An 18137-nucleotide genomic window follows, 5' to 3' on the forward strand; every position below is an offset into this window, starting at 1 on the left:
CTTTGTTGGTATTACATCAAGAGGGCTGGAAGACACTCTCATATGCGATACTGTTTCTAAAAGATTAGACAAGGTAACGGGATAAAACTGTCATAAGGCGAGGTACTATATGGAGGTATGTGGACCCAAAAGCAGATGACAAGGAAGCAGTCTCAGGGTGAAGTAGCCGGATGACTATAGAGTTTATTATGGGGTGGAATGCAGGCATGTACAGGTAGAGGTGAAAGCAGGGGAGTGAGTCCAAGGTGGAAAACACAGTTCACAAAGGAGCAGCCAAAATCCAAAATCACAAATCCAAAATCACAAACAGGGTCCATGGGAGAACAAAGAATCCAATACAAACTTACAGTCAAGGCTTAGCAGGAACAACACCATGTGTACAACGATGATCCGACACAGAACAAAGAACAGACCAAGACTAAATACCCTAGGGGAGGTGAGACAACGAGACACAGGTGCAAACAATAAAGGGAGGGCCAACAATCAAAACTGGAGGGAAAACACAGACAGGAAGTAAAAACACAAGACACACAAGGGAAGAAGAATACTACCAAAATAAAACAGGAAGTGATACACCAAAACTACCACAAAAACTGGTTAAAACTATCTTGTTGCGCGTGAAGGACATCAGAGTAAGTGGCATTTGGGGTAATAGAGGCTCTAATTGACTCCACTTTATCAGTAAAATGAGATAAAAACAATTCACAATCAGCATCACTTTCAGCTGGGGCACAAGGAGGGGCTTGATTTACCAGCTGATCGACAGTCTTAAATAAAAATCTAGGGTTATGTTGATGGGTAGAAATAAGTTCTGAAAAATAGTGTGTTCTCGCATCCTTAACAATATTATTATAGTGTAACAACTCGTTCATAATATTGTAGTGTACTTGGAGACCGTATATTTTCCTCTGCTTTCCTACATTCCCTTTTACAGCTGCGAATATTGTTGTTTATCCAAGGCTACTTTCTTGCTGAGGACTTAAGAGGTGCAATTAGATTTAGTGAAGACAGGCAGATGGAATTGATATGGTCGGCCATATATAATATCATATATTGGTGTGGGAATAATCAGACAGGCTTTGACTATCAAACAAGGTGCAGAACTTTGAGACGCTTTGCTCATTAAAAATGTGAGTGCACGATAGCAGGTTAAGACGGTATGAATAACTGGTGATTCACAGTTAAAAACTATACATTTGTGCTCAGATAAAGTCATAGTGATTCTACAGAGGATATTTTTACACCCAGGGTAAATAGCAGGTCCAATGTATGACCATGGGTATGGTTTGTCTGCACACATACTGTTTAAAGTTAAAAGAAGTAGCAATGTTTAAAAAATCAGTCACATAAACATTAGTGGAGTCATCAACATGGATATTAAAATTGCCACAAAGAACAACTCATAATGTCATAATGTAAAACAAGAGTGGATAAAAAATCAGGGAGTTCTGCTAAAAAATGTTGGTTTGGGGTGGCGAAAAAAGACTGTACTTCTATAGTGCCTTTCTAGTCTTCCAACCACTCAAAGCACTTCACACACTACATATCACATTCACACACTGATGGCAGATGCTAACTGCTCATCAGTCCAAAGAAATTTACTAATCATTGACACACATTCACACATCGAAGGCACAGCCCAAAGTGTCTAGCCCAAAGACACTTCGACACGAATACAGGAATATCAAAACTATGTATAACAGCGCTAGGAGGAGACGGCTTTGTATGCCAGTGGGTGGAGCTGGTGCTAGTGCTCCACCCACTGGCGTACAAAGCCGTCTGCTATATCTCTGACCTCTTTGTACCGAGCGAGATGGAGAATGTCAGAGGCAATGAGAAAGAGTTCATTTCAATGACCGGTGGTGTGTCCGTGTCCAGGTGTGCTGTAGTTAGCAATAGCATTATAAGTATAGTCTCACAAATCCGCTAGCATGACTATAGACTCTCAGTCTGCCCTGGGGTCTCCTCCCAGCTGGAGATCCCTAAATACTTTAAAACGTACCTTTAAAAGAGGCAAAGTGAACCTAGGAAGGGAAAACTTCAGCATTTAATCAGTCATCTGCTGAGTCCAGTCAGACAGATCCTGACAGCCAACAGCTCATCTTTTGTGAATAAATTATTTAGATCAGATACATTTCGCAAACACGTTTCAGTACTTAAAACAGCTAGTTTTTCCACATATTTTGTGCATATCAAAATGTTAGTTCCGTTCTGCAAATTTAAGCATTTCTGTAAATACATTAGTTCAGTCTCTCCACAACTTGGAGAGAATAATTTACGTTTTTTAATCTAATTATGTCTAGACAGTGGTAGTGTTGTCTGTCTTACAGGGCTCCAGACTAACTTTTTCCACTAGTAGAACAGGTGTTCCAAACTGAAAATTTTAGGAGCACCACTTAAATCGATAAGCAACTCCCTAGGGCCCTAAGCAAAATTCTGCAATAGGGCCCTCCTACCTGACCTGTGAGCCATGTAAACCATTTGCCATTGCCACACAGTCACACCTGACACCCCAGTGCTCCCACTTCAATCCTCCCTCCTTTAAAACAGTTTGCTTTATCTGTCGATCTAAGAATAAGTAGACCTATACAATACAGAATGAGGTATAAACAAACAATATTTATTGAATAGAACATGTTCTATATAATCTTAAGATAAGTGAATATTAACATTTACATAAATAAGAAATTGTCGAAAATATAAAATGTAGAAAATAATAAAATATAACACTGTGCTTTGGCTCTGCTGCCTGGTAATTATTCCAGTCAATCAATTAATTTTAAATTCAATAGTTAATCAATAGTCAGTGTCAATCCATTGCTTTCCATCTTGTATTAGTCCAGAGTTGTAACTAAACCATGACTGAGAGACTAGATAATCATTGTCTTGTTTTAAAATTGTGTGCGCCTAGAGTAAACACTGACATTCGCTTTGACATGAGGAGAAGGCAGGGCCCTATGCAACTTGCGTAGTGAGAATATAAGGCCATCCACACACACACACCAATTTTTTGCTCCCTCCTGGTGTTTCACATTATATATCGATGATGATTTTAAAAAGCAAAACAAAACACAACAAAAAAACAGGGGGCATATTTGCAAGTCGCACTGGTGCTCTTAGTTAATTATTATTTTAAAATTCTAGGTGGAATTTGCATTGTGCTCCCCCCCCCAACTCTGTTTAGATTAAAGGTCTTGAAGAAAGTAGATGTTCCTTATTTCATTGAATGTTGTACATTGTAGGAGGAAGTGCATCTCTGTCTCAACCTCACCTGTCGAACAGTGACCACATCACACACCACCCTTCTCTCTCTCCTCCTCTCTCTCTCTCTCTCTCGCTCTCCCTCTCAACCCAACCGGCAGTGGCGGATTGCGCTTTGAGTCTGGTTCTGCTCGAGGTATCTGCCTCTTAAAGGAAGTTTTTCCTTGCCACTGTCGCCAAGTAAAAAGAGAACGGTCCAGACCTGCTCTATTGGAAAAGTGCAACGAGATAACTTATGTTATGAACTGGCGCTATATAAATAAAATTGAATTGAATAGGCTAAACCACATATTTTTTCTGTGATAAAGAGTTGGTGTCGAATAAAATATATGAATTCCCATTTAGATAAGTAAAATTAGTGTGGTTCCTTTAATACCAATTAAATGTTCCAGTCTCTATAATAGGATGTGATGGTCAAGGGTGTCGAATGCAGCACTAAGCTCTAACAAGAAAAAGACAGAGATAAGCCCTTTGTTTGATGCAGTTAGAAGGTCATTTGTAATTTTCTCCAGTGCTGTCTCTGTGCTATGATGCACTCTAAATCCTGACTGAAACTCCTCAAATAAACTGCTAACATGCTAACTAAGGGTAAAACGTCTTTAAGCAGCCTAGTTGGGATGGGGTCCAAGAGACAGGTTGATGGCTTAGATGAAGAAATCGTTGCAGTTAGTTGGTGAAGATCAATGGGAGAAAAGCAGCCTAAATATATATCAGGTTTTACTGCTGTTTCTAAGGTTCCTGTATTTAAGATGAATCGGTACCGGCTGAGGGCAGGAGGTTTGTCTCTAATAATTAGAATTTTATCATTAAAGAAGCTCATGAAGTCGTTACTACTGAGGACTATAGAAATTCATGGCTCAATAGAGCTGTGACGCTCTGTCAGCCTGGCTATAGTGCTGAAAAGAAACCTGGGGTTGTTCTTATTTTCCTCTATTAATGATGAGTAATAGGCTGCTCTGGCATTTCGAAGGGCCTTCCTATATGTTTTAAGACTATCTTGCCAGACTAAACGAGATTCTTCCAGTTTTCATTTCAAGTTGATGTTTGCTTTAATTTGTGAGTTATACCATGGAGCTGACATTCCTTGTTTTATTATCTTCTTTTTTAGAAGTGCAATAGAGCATCATTCTTAGTGAGCCTACAGCACTATCAACAAGATGATAAATTTGGGAGGGACTTAAGTTAGCATAGGAGTTCTCTGTTATATTGAGACATGGTATTAAAGTCCAGTAATAGGAATTCAAAAGTTATTAAATAATGGTCCAATCAAAAAGGATTCTGTAGAAAGACTATTAAAAAGAACAAGGTCATGGGTTTGGTTAAAACAGTGAGTGGGTTTATTTACACTGACAGAAGCCAATCTCTAAAATTGAGATAAACGCAGTACTAAGGCTACTTATTATTATCGATGTCCACATGAATATTAAAATACCTACAATAATTACTTTATCTGTTTTAAGGACTAAACTTGATAAAATCTCTATGAGCTATGAGTGCTCAAGCAGAGCTAGTGTACATATTACATGTACCATTATCACTAAAGGAGGCAGAGTAATAGCTCAACATTTGACACACCGAGCAAGAGAGAGCAGGAGCGAGCAGGAGAGTGAGAGGTAGAGAGTGAGCTAGCTGCTAATCTAAAGTATGGTAGCTTGCAAAACTGAATAGCGTGTAAACAACTGTGGGATTAGCAAGAAAGTTGCTAAAAGAAGGAGAGAGCTATGAGTGCTCAAGCAGAACTAGTGTACATTTAAATGTATAGCAGATAGTTAGTCACTGTAATGAAGAATCTAACAAAATTAACTGGGTTGAACAAGAGCAGCAAAAATACGCTACCAGCACATCAGCACGTCACACTTACTGATTTGAAGCGCTGACAGGGGCAAGATGTTCCCAAAGGCTTTAGGTTGTGTGCAGGATTGAGACCGCTGTGCAGCGGAAGATGCAGGCCTGTCTGCCTGTGATTTAGGCTCTGTCGCTTAGGAACCCAGGTCACGCTCCTAGGTGATTCCTTGAAGGGAAAGTCCCAGTGAAGCTCTTTTTGTCAGAAGTTTTGGGCGTTTCGCGCTGAAACTTCTATTCCTTTGTCCTAAGGGACATGGTGTGGTGTGGAACTAAAATGGCATCTTCTCTCATTTTCTGACTCTAGTGATTTTAATTTAAGTTGTATGCACAAAATTCACATACTCTCAAACCATCACTATGGCCAAAAAATAGTAATTCAAGACATAAAATAGTATAGTGTTCATATAAACATTCAGAAAAGCAGAGTTTAACTGACACTTGTTTTAGCAGATCATTCAACCAGTTTCTAGAGATTCTTGACTACTTTAACTGTCAAACATACATCTGTACAACACTACTAAGTGGCATAAGGTTAAACAACATAGTTTGCTTTACATAATACAGTATAATAGCTACAATATTACCCAGATTTACCATCAGAATCAGAAATACTTTATTGATCCCGAGGGGAAACTCATTTGTTACAGCAGCTCGCCTTTACGTCAGTGCACACAGGAATAGAAGTACTAGCAAAAAATATAATACACTATAATACAGGTCAGAAAATAAATAAGTAATAAAAAAGTACCAAGTGGGTATAAGTATAAAATAAAATAAAATAAGTGTGAAGTACCAAGTGGGTTTACCGGTTGATGATAATAATACGGTATAAGGTAATAGTGCATGAACTGTCAAGTTAAGTGTAGCTTATTAAGGTTATAAAGAGACGAAGGAAATTGCACAGCAGTAACAGAGGTATGAGTAATATCAATATCAATAAATAGGGAATTTTAAACTAAAATATTGCACAGGAGAATTACACAGAATATTGCACAATTATGTCAAGTATTGCAGAGATGTAATGATCAATGTCCAGTTTAATGACTTAGGGTCATACAGACTACACTTAGAGGGAGGAGTTGAAGAGTTTGATGGCCACAAGCAAGAATGACTTCCTGTGGCGCTCTATGGTACTTTTTGGGGGGATGAGGTACTGAAGGTACTCCTTTGCTTGACCAGCACGTCATGGAGTGGGTGGAAAACACTGTCCAAGATGGCATGTAGTTTGGCCAGCATCCTCCTCTCTGACACCACCGCCAGAGAGTCCAGCTCCACCCCCACAATGTCACTGGCCTTACGGATCAGTTTGTTGAGTCTGTTAGTGTCCCCTACCCTCAGCCTGCTGCCCCAGCATGCAACAGAATACAGGATAGCACTGGCCACCACAGACTCGTAAAACATCTTCAGCATTGTCCGGCAGATGTTGAAGGACCTCAGCCTCCTCAGAAAATAGAGCCGGCTCTGGCCCTTCCTGTACAGAGCTTGAGTATTCTTAGCCCAGTCCAGTTTATTGTCCACACTGACTCCCAGGTACTTGTATTCCTCTACCATATCCACACTGACCACCTGGATGGAAACCGGGGTCACTGGTGCCTTGGCCCTTCGTAGATCCACAACCAGCTCTTTAGACTTTGTCGCATTGAGCTGCAGATGGTTCTGCTCACACCACGAGACAAATCTGTCTGGATCTGACCATAGACCACAGCTGTTCCAGCACCAGTCTCTCCAGGGTCTTCATTATGTGGGAGGTCAGTGCCACCGGTCTGTAGTCCTTGAGCCACTGGGACGCGGTGTCTTCGGCACAGGAACGAGGCAAGATGTCTTCCACAGAACAGGGACCCTTTGAAGACTCAGGCTCAGGTTGAAGACATGTTGAAGGACTCCACATAGCTGGGGGGCACAGGCTTTTAGCACCCCGGGGCTAACTCCATCGGGGCCTGCAGCCTTGTTTGAGTGGCGTTTCATCAGCTGTTCTCTCACCTGGTCAGCAGTCAGGCACACAGCAGAGGTTACAGTCGGGGGAGGGGGGGAGTCATTAGTAGTGTGAAGAGGGCCGTTTGCCCGATAGCCACTTGAGGGGGGAGTAGGAATCTCCCAGGAAGATTGGGGAGGGGGGAGCAGTGGACACAGAGGAGACTTAGGGCCGACAGCAGCTAAGTTATAGGGGGGATGAGCAGGGCCGACAGCAGCTGAGTTAGAGGGGGAATGAGCAGGGCCGACAGCAGCTGAGTTAGAGGGGGGATGAGCAGGAGCCGGTGTGTTGAATCTGTTAAAGAACAGATTAAGTTCGTTGGCCCTGTCCATGCTGCCTTCAACTCCTCTGCTGCCAGTTGGTCTGAAGCCAGTGATGCTCTTCATGCCGCTCCAGCTTCCTCCTGTACTTCTCCTTGGCCTACCTGATCTTCACCTTCAGGTCGGCCTGGATAGCCCTCACCTCCTCCATATTACCATCAGTAAAGGACCTCCTCTTGGCATTCAGGATGTCTTTGATGTCCTTTGTTACCCACGGTTTGTTATTTGGATAACAATGGACCATCTTAGTTGGGATATTGCAGTCCACACAGAAGCTAATGTAGCCAGTGATGCACTCAGTGAGCCCATCAATGTCCCGCCCCGTCACTTTCGCTCCAGATCATTCCAAGGTAAACTACATTGTGGGACTGTTAAGGGACAGAGCATTAGCCTGGGCAGAAGCCACACATGCTCGGGCAACCCCTATCATCGTTTTCCTTGGCCAAGTTTTTGGAGAGAATGAGAAAAGTGTTTGATCATCATCAGATGGCAGTGGAAACGCGGGGAAGCAGCTTTTGCGGATCCGACAGGGGGATCGCAGTGTGGCAGACTATTTTGTGGAGTTTTACACCCTGGCCGCGGATTTGGGCTGGAATGAGGACGCGCTCGGGAGGAGCCCATCAGTTTAGACGCGTTGGTGTCGCTGTGTATTCGAATGGACAATCGCATACGCGAGCGGCGCCAGGAGCGCACCAACCGTCCAAACACCCATCCTTCACGCAACGTGGCTACCACAACGCGCCTCAGAACAGGATCGCCTAGTCTGACCGCAGCTCCAGATCCGCAGACCCCAACCACCTCTGAGGGGGAACCGATGCAACTAGGCCGGACCCATCTGACGTCAGCCGAGTGACGCTGCAGACGCGCTGCGGGGGAGCGTTTGTACTGCGGTGACAAGGGCCACTTCCTGGCAAAGTGTTCCCGGGAGACCAAAAGATTAGGCTTACCAGTCGCAATGGGGGTTCTGCTGAGCCACGACAACCCCCGTAACCAGGGCCCGCCTAGACTACAGATCCCGGCAACACTCTACAACCAAAGCGGGTCTCTCCCCTTATTGGCTCTCATCGATTCCGGAGCAGAGGGGAATTTTCTGGACACCGAGTTGGCTCGACAGGCGGGCCTCCTCACGGAGGCTCTGGACGTTCCACGCAACGCGGAGGCATTGGATGGCAGTATTCTGGCTCAAGTCACCCACTGTACGGTTCCGGTATCCCTGGTGCTTTCAGGAAACCACAGAGAAAAGATCCAATTCCAACTCATCTCGTCCCACAACACACGACTAGCCCTATGCTTCCCCTGGTTACATCGCCACAATTCACACATTGATTGGGCCAAGGGAAGTATCATGGGTTGGAGTCCATTCTGTCTCTCCACCTGTCACTCGATCACCTCCAGAGGTCAGCACTCCACCACTCAGCTCGGACCCCCCGGACCTGTCTCTGATTCCTAAGGAGTATCATGACCTCAGCGAAGTGTTCAGCAAGGATCTAGCTCTGTCCTTACCACCGCATCGCCCTTATGACTGCACCATCAACCTCTCCCCAGGAGCCCCGCTCCCATCTACCCGATTATACAACCTTTCACAACCTTTCTTTTTCGTAACTAAGAAGGACAAGTCACTACGTTCCTGCATTGACTACCGAGGCCTCAATCAGATCACCATTAAAAATAAATACCCGTTGCCACTGATTAACTCCACTTTTGAACCTCTTCAGGAGGCTACAGTCTTCACTAAGCTGGATCTCCGGAACGCATATCACTTGGTGCGTATTAGAGAGGGGGACGAGTGGAAGACAGCTTGGGTGGAACACCCCCTTGGGTCACTTTGAATATTTGGTGATGCCTTTCGGACTAACGAACGCCCCGGCTGTCTTCCAGGCACTTGTAAACGACGTGCTAAGGGATTTTCTGAAACGTTTTGTCTTCGTTTACCTAGACAACATCCTCATCTTTTCTCCGGACCAAACCAGCCATGTTCTCCATGTCCGACAGGTACTACAAAGGCTGCTGGAGAAGTGGCTATTCGTCAAAGCGGAGAAGTGCGAGTTTCATGTCAGCTCGGTGAGTTTCCTTGGCTACATCATTGAGATTGGGCAGATGAGGACCAATCCAGCCAAGACTCAAGCGGTAGCGGAGTGGCCTACACCCACTACCCGGAAGCAGCTACAGCGGTTCTTGGGATTTGCTAATTTTTATCGGAGGTTCATTCGGGATTACAGTCGGGTGGCAGCTCCCCTTACGAAACTCACCATTCTCAACTCTGCATTTGGGTTCAGAAATCGGGCTTACGACATTAACTTACTTTTACTAAGCACGTTTCATTATAACAAATGTTCATTCAGCTCAGCAAATACAAATAAAGGCCTTTTCATTTATTTAAATACACAGGTGTGATACCTTAATACATATTTGCTTGATTTTTGGTATAGCCCCCCCTGGAGAAAAATGCACCATCCGCCACTGGTCAGTGCACTGATAAGATCTCTTACGTTGTTCGCACAAGATTAAAATACATCTTTTTGGACTTCCAAAAGATTGTGACTGGACTCATCTCATAGAGGTCATGTCTGGGGTAGAATTTTTATTTTGTTAAACTATTTATAAATTCATTACTAAGTTTGAACGTAAAGTCCTTCCTAAGTTCTTAGTAACTGTTGATTTACTTATTCAGGTTACAGCATTAAAACTTCAGAAATGTCTTAGCTAGTAAAGACTTTAGCAGTGTGTAAATTGGTTGCCAGGAAACATCTATAGCGCTGTCCAATCGAGAGCAATCAGCTATGTGTCACAGGAAGTCACTGTAGCATCACAAGCTAGCATAACTTCCAAAAATTACAGTTTTAGAAGCACAAAAGATATATCTTTTGTAAATGTAGGTATTTGCTTTATTTATGTCTGCATACATGAAGATATGTGTTTCAGAGTAAGTAGTACTCAAAAGTTTAGAATGAGTGGTTATGCTAATCTAACTGGCATCATTTACATATTAGTCAAATGTTATCGGCATAAGTTTTTGTAATTTGTGGCATGTTGAGTTATTTTTGTGAAATGTAATTTAAAATCTTGAAGATTAACATCATTACTAACCAGCATTTGTCAAATTTCAGGTTAGATATGTTGACCGTATTCCATATTACTCTTCACTTTAAACAGGTCATATATTAGCAAGCTAATGTTAGTTTTGTTGATTTGTTCAGTTAGCTACACAACATTTAAATCTGACAATTACTGGGTGTAAATATTTAGTAACAACTAATCTCTATGTAAGAAGTGCGGTTTTAATTTAGTCATGTCTAAGTTATGAACAACTGGTGCAGCAAGCGTCACATTTTCGATTGAACTGTATGGGTTTGCTCTGCGCCATGCCATGCTTGTACATTTGTTGTGATAGCCCGGTTAATGATTCAGGTTAGATTACGTAATTCAATTCAATTCAATTTTATTTATATAGTGCTAATTCATAACAGAAGTTATCTCATTGCACTTTCCTTTTTTCTTTCCTATAGAGCAGGCCTAGACTGTACTCTTTATAATATTAATTAGAGACTCAACAAATCCCACCATGAACAAGCATTTGGCGACAGTCGCAGGAAAAAACTTCCTTTAAGAGGCAGAAACCTTGGACTGAACCAGACTCAATGGTGGGCGGCCATCTGCCGCTGCTTAGAGACAGGGGGGGGGCACAATTCACCACCTAGAATTTTTTTTTTTTTTAAATAGTAGAATAGTAATTGTAGTGTTAATATTAATAAATTAGTAATGATAGCAAGGACAGCTATAGGAAAAATAATGTCAGTATTAGTAACAGAGCCAATAACAATAACTGTAGTAGCAGTTGTCAAGCAGGAACACGGGGGAAGCAGGTTGCCCACAACCACAGATCCAGTCTCTGCAGCTCCGGAGGCAGAAATACCTGCTGAAAGCGACAGAAGGAGAGAGGAGAGAAGCGAGAAAGCACAAAACTACGGGAGAGAGAAGATGTTGAGTTACTAACTTCTGTGTCTGTTTTACCTCCCTGTCATCCTCCTCCCTTACAGAAATCCCAATGTGAACCATGACGGGCTGGTGGACAGCAAGAAGCGCTGGCCTCTGTTCACTGTCAGTGAGCAGAAACATGTTGGACTCAACACTGAACCACTGAAGGTCCACAAAGGTCTAAGGAACCAGATGTGTGCTTTCTGGAACCGCTTCCTGCCACGCCTCCTCAACATCACTGGTAAACACTACCTCTAAACACTGCTTCTACTCAACACATGACATCTGTAGTGAATACAGGTCTTCACTAGTCATTGTCCTCCCAATTAAACTTATGGCACAGTTATACCAGAAAGCAACACAACATTGAAGTCTAAAATAAATAGCACAAACAAAGGCCAGATAAAAAATAATTAGATGGGGTCAAATTACTTTTACTATAACGTATAGCTTTTTTTTAACTTTGAAAACACACATACAGCAAAGTGCAGACACAACTGTTGCACAACTCCTCTCCAGTACACCATACTTTATTCACCAAACATTTTTGACTATTTGCCTTCATCAGGGTGGTGTCTGAAGTTGTTTCCAGTTTCCTAATATACACTCTGTATCCACTTTTAGTGGTTCTCCTTTATCCTCATTCCTCTTCAGGAAGCGTGTGTGTGTGTGTGAGTGATTGAGTTTATGTTTGTGTGTGTTGAACACACCATTTTTTGAAGTATAAGGATAAAGGTGGATAAAGTGCAACATTTAATTAAAAGCCTAGGAGGAAAGGGAGAGATTATGATATATAATATAAAACTGGGGAAATTAGGAATGAAGGTCTGTCTCTAATATAATCCTGGTTCAAATAAAGGTAATACTGTAAGGTAGTACTGGTAAACTGATTTGTTGTCTAGATGATTTAATTACCACTGAGCCTTCTGGCTGTACCAGCTAGTAATGGGCCACCACATACCGAATACCTTTATTTGCCAACAAAAAGAAAAGGATGAAGGCCTTACCTGAAACCCTGGCACTCAACAGGACGGTCCTCTTGGTTCTTGGGTCGCCAACTGTGCAGTTCAGTGTTGGTTTCAGTTCATTTAAGCTAACAAAGAGATGCAGACAGAAACTAAACCACAATACTTAAGGGATGAGGGTTATCATTCATTGCCTGTAACGGTCAAAAAGTTGCTCTTTGCTATCCTTTGTACTCTCAGGTGTTTATATCTCTTCTCTCCTTCCTGGTGTCTGCCCTCAGACTAGCTCATATTACATAAGATCAAAACACAAAGGACAACCTGTGACCATGACATAAGGACAACAGGACAGCATTAATGTAAAGCCCTACAACAACTTGAATATGGCGTAAAGCTCAATTGTTAACCACTCTTTCTGCTCAGTCTCTGTGTTTCTTCTCTCAGACAACATAGACGAGGCAGAGCGTCAATGGAAGGTGGAGTTCCATCGCTGGTCCTCCTACATGATGCACTGGAAGAGCCAGTTTGACCACTACAGCAAGCAAGAGCGCTGCACTGACCTCTGAGAGCTTCGGCAGAGAGATGAGAGAATGACGGGGAGGGGGGAGGCAGAGAGAACAAGCTATGGCCATTTTCCTCCATAGCCCCTCAGTGAAGTCTAACTTCATTCAACTTTTTTTATGTTATGTTTTCTGTTTCACTACACACACAAACACAGTCACTGTTGATCTTTATTTATATTATTTATACTATTTATTTATGTGTTATTTTTCTGAATTTGTGTGTGTGTGTCTGTGGAAATTAAGGGCTATGGAGGGAACTTGTCATTAATATGGAGGAATATTAGAAATGTCAAAGATGTCTCATTACCTCGGGTGTGTGTGTGTGTGCGTGCGTGCGTGTGTGTGTGTGTGCGTGTGTATGTGTGTGTGGCCTGAAAGCCCCCAGTTTAACTCAAATCTTGACAGGCCCATGACACTGCATCACTGCTCGTTTACTGTTGACTCACTCACTTGATCTCATAAACTCATCTTTTGTTTTCTGAGGATTCCTTCTTTCTAACATATCAGGGTTTTGTTTTTTGGACTCAACAATACTGTTTATTTCTGTCTAACATTTCTGTTGAAGGCATTTAGTCTTGTTCTTGTTCATTACTACTGTTATGACCACTATTCCCATTACCTGTCATGTTCTGCTTCACTTTGTCTTGTGTATTTCTCATGTGGTAAAGCCATAAGCTGGGTTACATTCAAGTGTTTACATTACTTTTCAAAAGTTCATTTTAAATCAGCTTGATAGTTGGAACAGCAAATGTCTACTGATAATATAAAAACTAATAAAATAAAATAAAAACAAACAATCCCTGCAAATGCATCACAAATCCAAAGGGAAAGTGACTGAATGACTTTAAAAGATTGTAAAATACTGGAAAGGACAGTACAGAGCACTATCTGAGCATCATACATGGAGATAAAATTAAGTCAGAAACAGCTCCACCCCCGAGTTAAAGTGACGCTGTGTAACTTGCTGCCACAAGTGATAATTGGTGAATGTTAAAATGTAGTTTAACAGTAGTACAACTGAGATGTGTCATAAAGTCAGTGAACTGACTCAGTGATGTCAATTATATGAAGGCAATACATCTTTTAAGTAGGGCTGAAAATTATTTGGTCAATAAAACACCAGAAAACAGTGAAAAATACCCATCACAATATCCAAGAATACAAGGTGACGTCAGAAGATGTCTTGTTTCGTCTGATTACCAGTCTAAAACCCCCAAATATTCTATTTACTTTAAGAAACGCCATTTGAGAACATTGAACTATCAAGTTTTGGAATTTTTGCTTGAAAATTGACTTCAACAATTAATTGATTATCAAAATAGTTGCCAGTTAATTTTCATTTAATCGACTAATTGATTAATCAACTAATCATTGCAGCTGTAATCTTAGATCTGCTAACATTAGCTACCGTAAGCTAGTTGTCATACCAGACCAAGTAAGACTGCAGCTGCAAAAACACCTGAATGTGTTGAAATACTAAATTATATTGGAATACACCAAATATAATACAATATCCACCTGTAATACTATTTCTTTGTTACATTATCAGTAAGTAAATTATTACAGGTTTAGTATATATTTGTATTATATTTTGACAAATTCATACATTGCAGTGAGAGTGAATAAGTTGCTAACGGGAAAGATAATGGTCGTCGGACTAAAGGGATACCTTGAATTCTTGCAACTTTCTCTACAGACTTCAAAAAAACCATCTTGGCTTTTCTAGTACAACAGAAAATGTCAACATAATCAAGGTAACCCTTTATATTTAAAGGGATACCTTAATTATATATAGTATAATGTCTGTACATTCTTGTGTGTTTGTGTGTACGTCTTTCAATCTGAACCTTTTGGTGAGATCTAAGAAGCAGAAGCAGGGTCACAGCTAAAATTGGGGGGGAGGGGAACCTCATTTCACAGCTGAGATGTATTTCATTGTGTGTGTGTGTGTGTGTGTGCGTGCGTGCGTGCGTGCGTGCGTGCGTGCGTGCGTGCGTGCGTGCGTGCGTGCGTGCGTGCGCACCTCCCTCTCTGTTCATTCCAGTCCTCACTGCTTTATCTCTCTGTCCTGTTGTATATCTTTTCAGTGCTTTTTTTCCTCTTCCATCTCTATCTCCTCTCTCCCTGTTTCTCTTCCCTGCTTTCCATGTCTCTGCCTTCCTCTTCTTAAGCTTCCTCTCCACTCCGGCTGTCATCTTCATCTTCATATCTAATCAACCTCCACCCACCCTCCTGTCTTTTTGTCTGTCTTTTCTACTCTCTTCCTTTCATCCTTCACTCCCTCCTCTTCCTTCCTCTTCTCACTCATGCATCAGACATCCTTTTCTCCACTCTTATATCCTTTCTGTATCCCCCTCTCGTATATCTCTTTCTCCTTCCACCTCCACTCCTTCTAACTTTTCTCTTCTTCTTCATCTCTCTCATTTCTTTTTCCTTCCTCATCAATCTCTCAGTTGCATCACTCTTCCCCTTCCTCCCCCTCATGCTCTCTGTCCCTGCCCCCTCTCCCATCTCTCTCTGTCCTCCTGCTTTCTCGTTAGTCTAATGGAGGCAGAGTAATTCACTCAGCAGCAGGATAATGTGACAGAGCGCTGGCTCAGCCTCTGGCTGCGAACAGGAAACAAAGGATGAACGGATGGATAGAAAATGGAGGTGGAAAGGTAGAAGGATGAGGCAAGGAGAAAGGGACAGGGGAGGAGGAGAGAGATGAGATAGACGAGGCAGAAGGAGAGGTGGAGATGTGATGGAAATATGAAAAGACAGTCAGAGAAATACATCATTATGTAACTCTTGCCACTAGAAAAACTGTGGGTATGTGAGTTGCAGCTTACTCATGTGGCACTGATAACGTAAAGAATTCTTAAAATGTAATAATAACTATAATATCCTGCTCAGATCTGGGTTTCAGGGTAGAACCAGGCTTTTACGGGGCACCACCCAGGATTTGATTGCCTCCACTCCACCCCAAAATATAGCTGCACAGGATTACATAACAATTATATTTTTTACCCCAAAAAACATTGGCTTAAGGTTACATCTTTTACACATAGACTTGACTTGTATTTATATAGACAGGCTTTTTGTCAACATATTTGTAACAGAATTCACTCATACTTGCAAAGAGAAATTGAAGAAAAATGCTAAGAAAAATTCTTTATTATTTAGATTATATTTTATGTGCATATCTTATGTGCACTAGGTAAGACCCATATGTTGTAAGCATAAGTTAATATGTTGTGAGAACAAGATATTAAGATAGATATTAGTGTATTTCATAAGATATTATATATTACACATATGGATCTTGTGCGCACAAGATAATAACTCGTGAAATAAATTACGTTGATTCCACACGATAATAACTGTGCAAAAGTTCAACAAGATACAAGATAATTCACTTCACAATTTCTTATGTTGTAGGAAAATTCATGTACTGTGTGCAAAGTTATTTTCTTGTGAGAGCAAGATCCATATGTTGTATGGTCTAAAAAAGTAATTAATAATAGTAATTAATTAATAATACTTGTCTGCTCAAGATATCATCTAGTGTGTTAAAGATAAAAATATATATATATGAATTATAGGACTTTCTTGTACTTGTGTTCGTCATTTGTCTGTCTATGTGTGTCTACCACCCTTAATATCACTGTGTGTGTGTGTGTGTGTGTGTGTGTGTGTGTGTGTGTGTGTGTGTGTGTGTGTGTGTGTGTGTAATGCATCACTGTACCTGTCTGTCAACTTCTTTGCCATTTTTATTTGAACACTGGAAGGGAACTGATTCAGCGCTCTGATTGACTGATGGCAGTCCCAGCCAAGCATCTCTGTTGGCATGTAAAGCTCCTATTTATGGATCAGAGTAGTGTAGTCTAGCTTGAAAAAGAACTAAATATGAATAAAGGATTGTACCTGATGTCTAAAATACCAGTGAAGAATGCATGTATGACTGGCTATGTGAGTGACAGCTCTCCCAGCCCCTCTCATCCAATGGGAGACCCCACTTAAGCCCCACCTCCTTCCCTTGCCCTCCTATCAAATCCTTGTGCATGTCCTGAAGTCGACCCTGTCCCCAGTATATTCTACCAATCTTGGACTATTATTTTCTGTAAAATTTGTACTTTTGAACAAAACTATTATTAATATAAGTAATATATCTCTCATGTTAGGTACATTTAATGTTAGCAATAACATGAATACATCAGTAAAGGAATATATTTGATATTTAAATGCAGTGAAAATATAAGGTGATAAAATAACATTGATGATGGATAGAGGTTGTATTTTAAAAGCAATATTATAAACTAAAAACGAATGCCATAAATATTTTTCTTGTCCTATTTTTCTGTTTGATTAAATTTGTTTCAGTTCTCTGCCTCATCATTGTTTGCTCCAGTCACTAGTAGCCTACTGTAAGTGTTAAAGGCTTCTGTAGCTTCCCAGTATGTCTCTGTGTATCATGAATGCTGACTTGGTTAAGCTATAGCAACAGAAATAAAGACACCCTGCTGCTTCTGTCCACCTCCAGCTTTTATTGAGTCTCAGCATGCACCATCAGCTGTTTGATCCAGACCAGCATACAAACACTCAGAGGTTCATGATTTTACATCCCATAGACACACTGCTTTGGATACATTTCTATATATTCTCGAATTTTGGGCTCAAACTGTCATGTAGCATGCAAAATAAAAATATCTCTCTCAAATTAGGTGATACACCATTATTATGTGTTCATCATTGAATTGTACTCATTGATTGAATTGTGGTCATTTTATCAAGATAAAAACAATTAGCAAATGCCAGCTTACTTAATTCAGTTTAAAAAGAAGAAGTGAGACCAATCACACAGTTGTTCCATCATCATAAACCGCAGAGTTTCAATAATTGAGCACTCAAAGTTCCACCATTCACCCCCCCTTTATCGGATTTGAACAAAACTCTGTATGTATATTCATGAGATAGCATGGGATGTCTACAGTAAGTCTAATCAGGATTTCTCAAAGGCATCTTGAGTTATGGGCAAATATGTAATAGGCCATGTCCACTCTCACCAATCAATATGAAACTTCAGATTTTGGTTAATACTTGCCCCCAGAGCATGCGCACCAAATTTGGTGAAATTCTGTCCACCGGGTTTTGAGGTACAGTTTTTTGGCATTTGTGGTGCCCTCTATGGGTTGAACTCAGAATGCTTTGGCACGCCTATTCCCAAACACAGTCTGAAGATATCTCCCGAGATTTA

At 41.2% G+C, this 18137-nt stretch overlaps 1 protein-coding gene across 2 annotated transcripts in view; it reads left to right on the forward strand.

The window, feature by feature from the left end:
- Positions 1-17414, forward strand: part of ache (acetylcholinesterase) — a 50359-nt gene extending 32945 nt beyond the window's left edge. The window contains exons 8-9 of one of the 2 annotated variants that reach the window (XM_044183505.1): positions 11436-11614; positions 12762-17414. In XM_044183505.1, coding sequence (XP_044039440.1) covers positions 11436-11614; positions 12762-12904 — 322 coding nt within the window. In that variant the 3' untranslated portion in view covers positions 12905-17414. The remainder of the gene's footprint in view (positions 1-11435; positions 11615-12761) is intronic. The other variant, XM_044183506.1, reaches the window with a different exon arrangement.
- The last annotated feature ends 723 nt before the right edge of the window (positions 17415-18137 follow it).

This window comes from Siniperca chuatsi, linkage group LG22, assembly GCF_020085105.1.
Source record: "Siniperca chuatsi isolate FFG_IHB_CAS linkage group LG22, ASM2008510v1, whole genome shotgun sequence".
Classification (NCBI taxonomy): Eukaryota; Metazoa; Chordata; class Actinopteri; order Centrarchiformes; family Sinipercidae; genus Siniperca; species Siniperca chuatsi.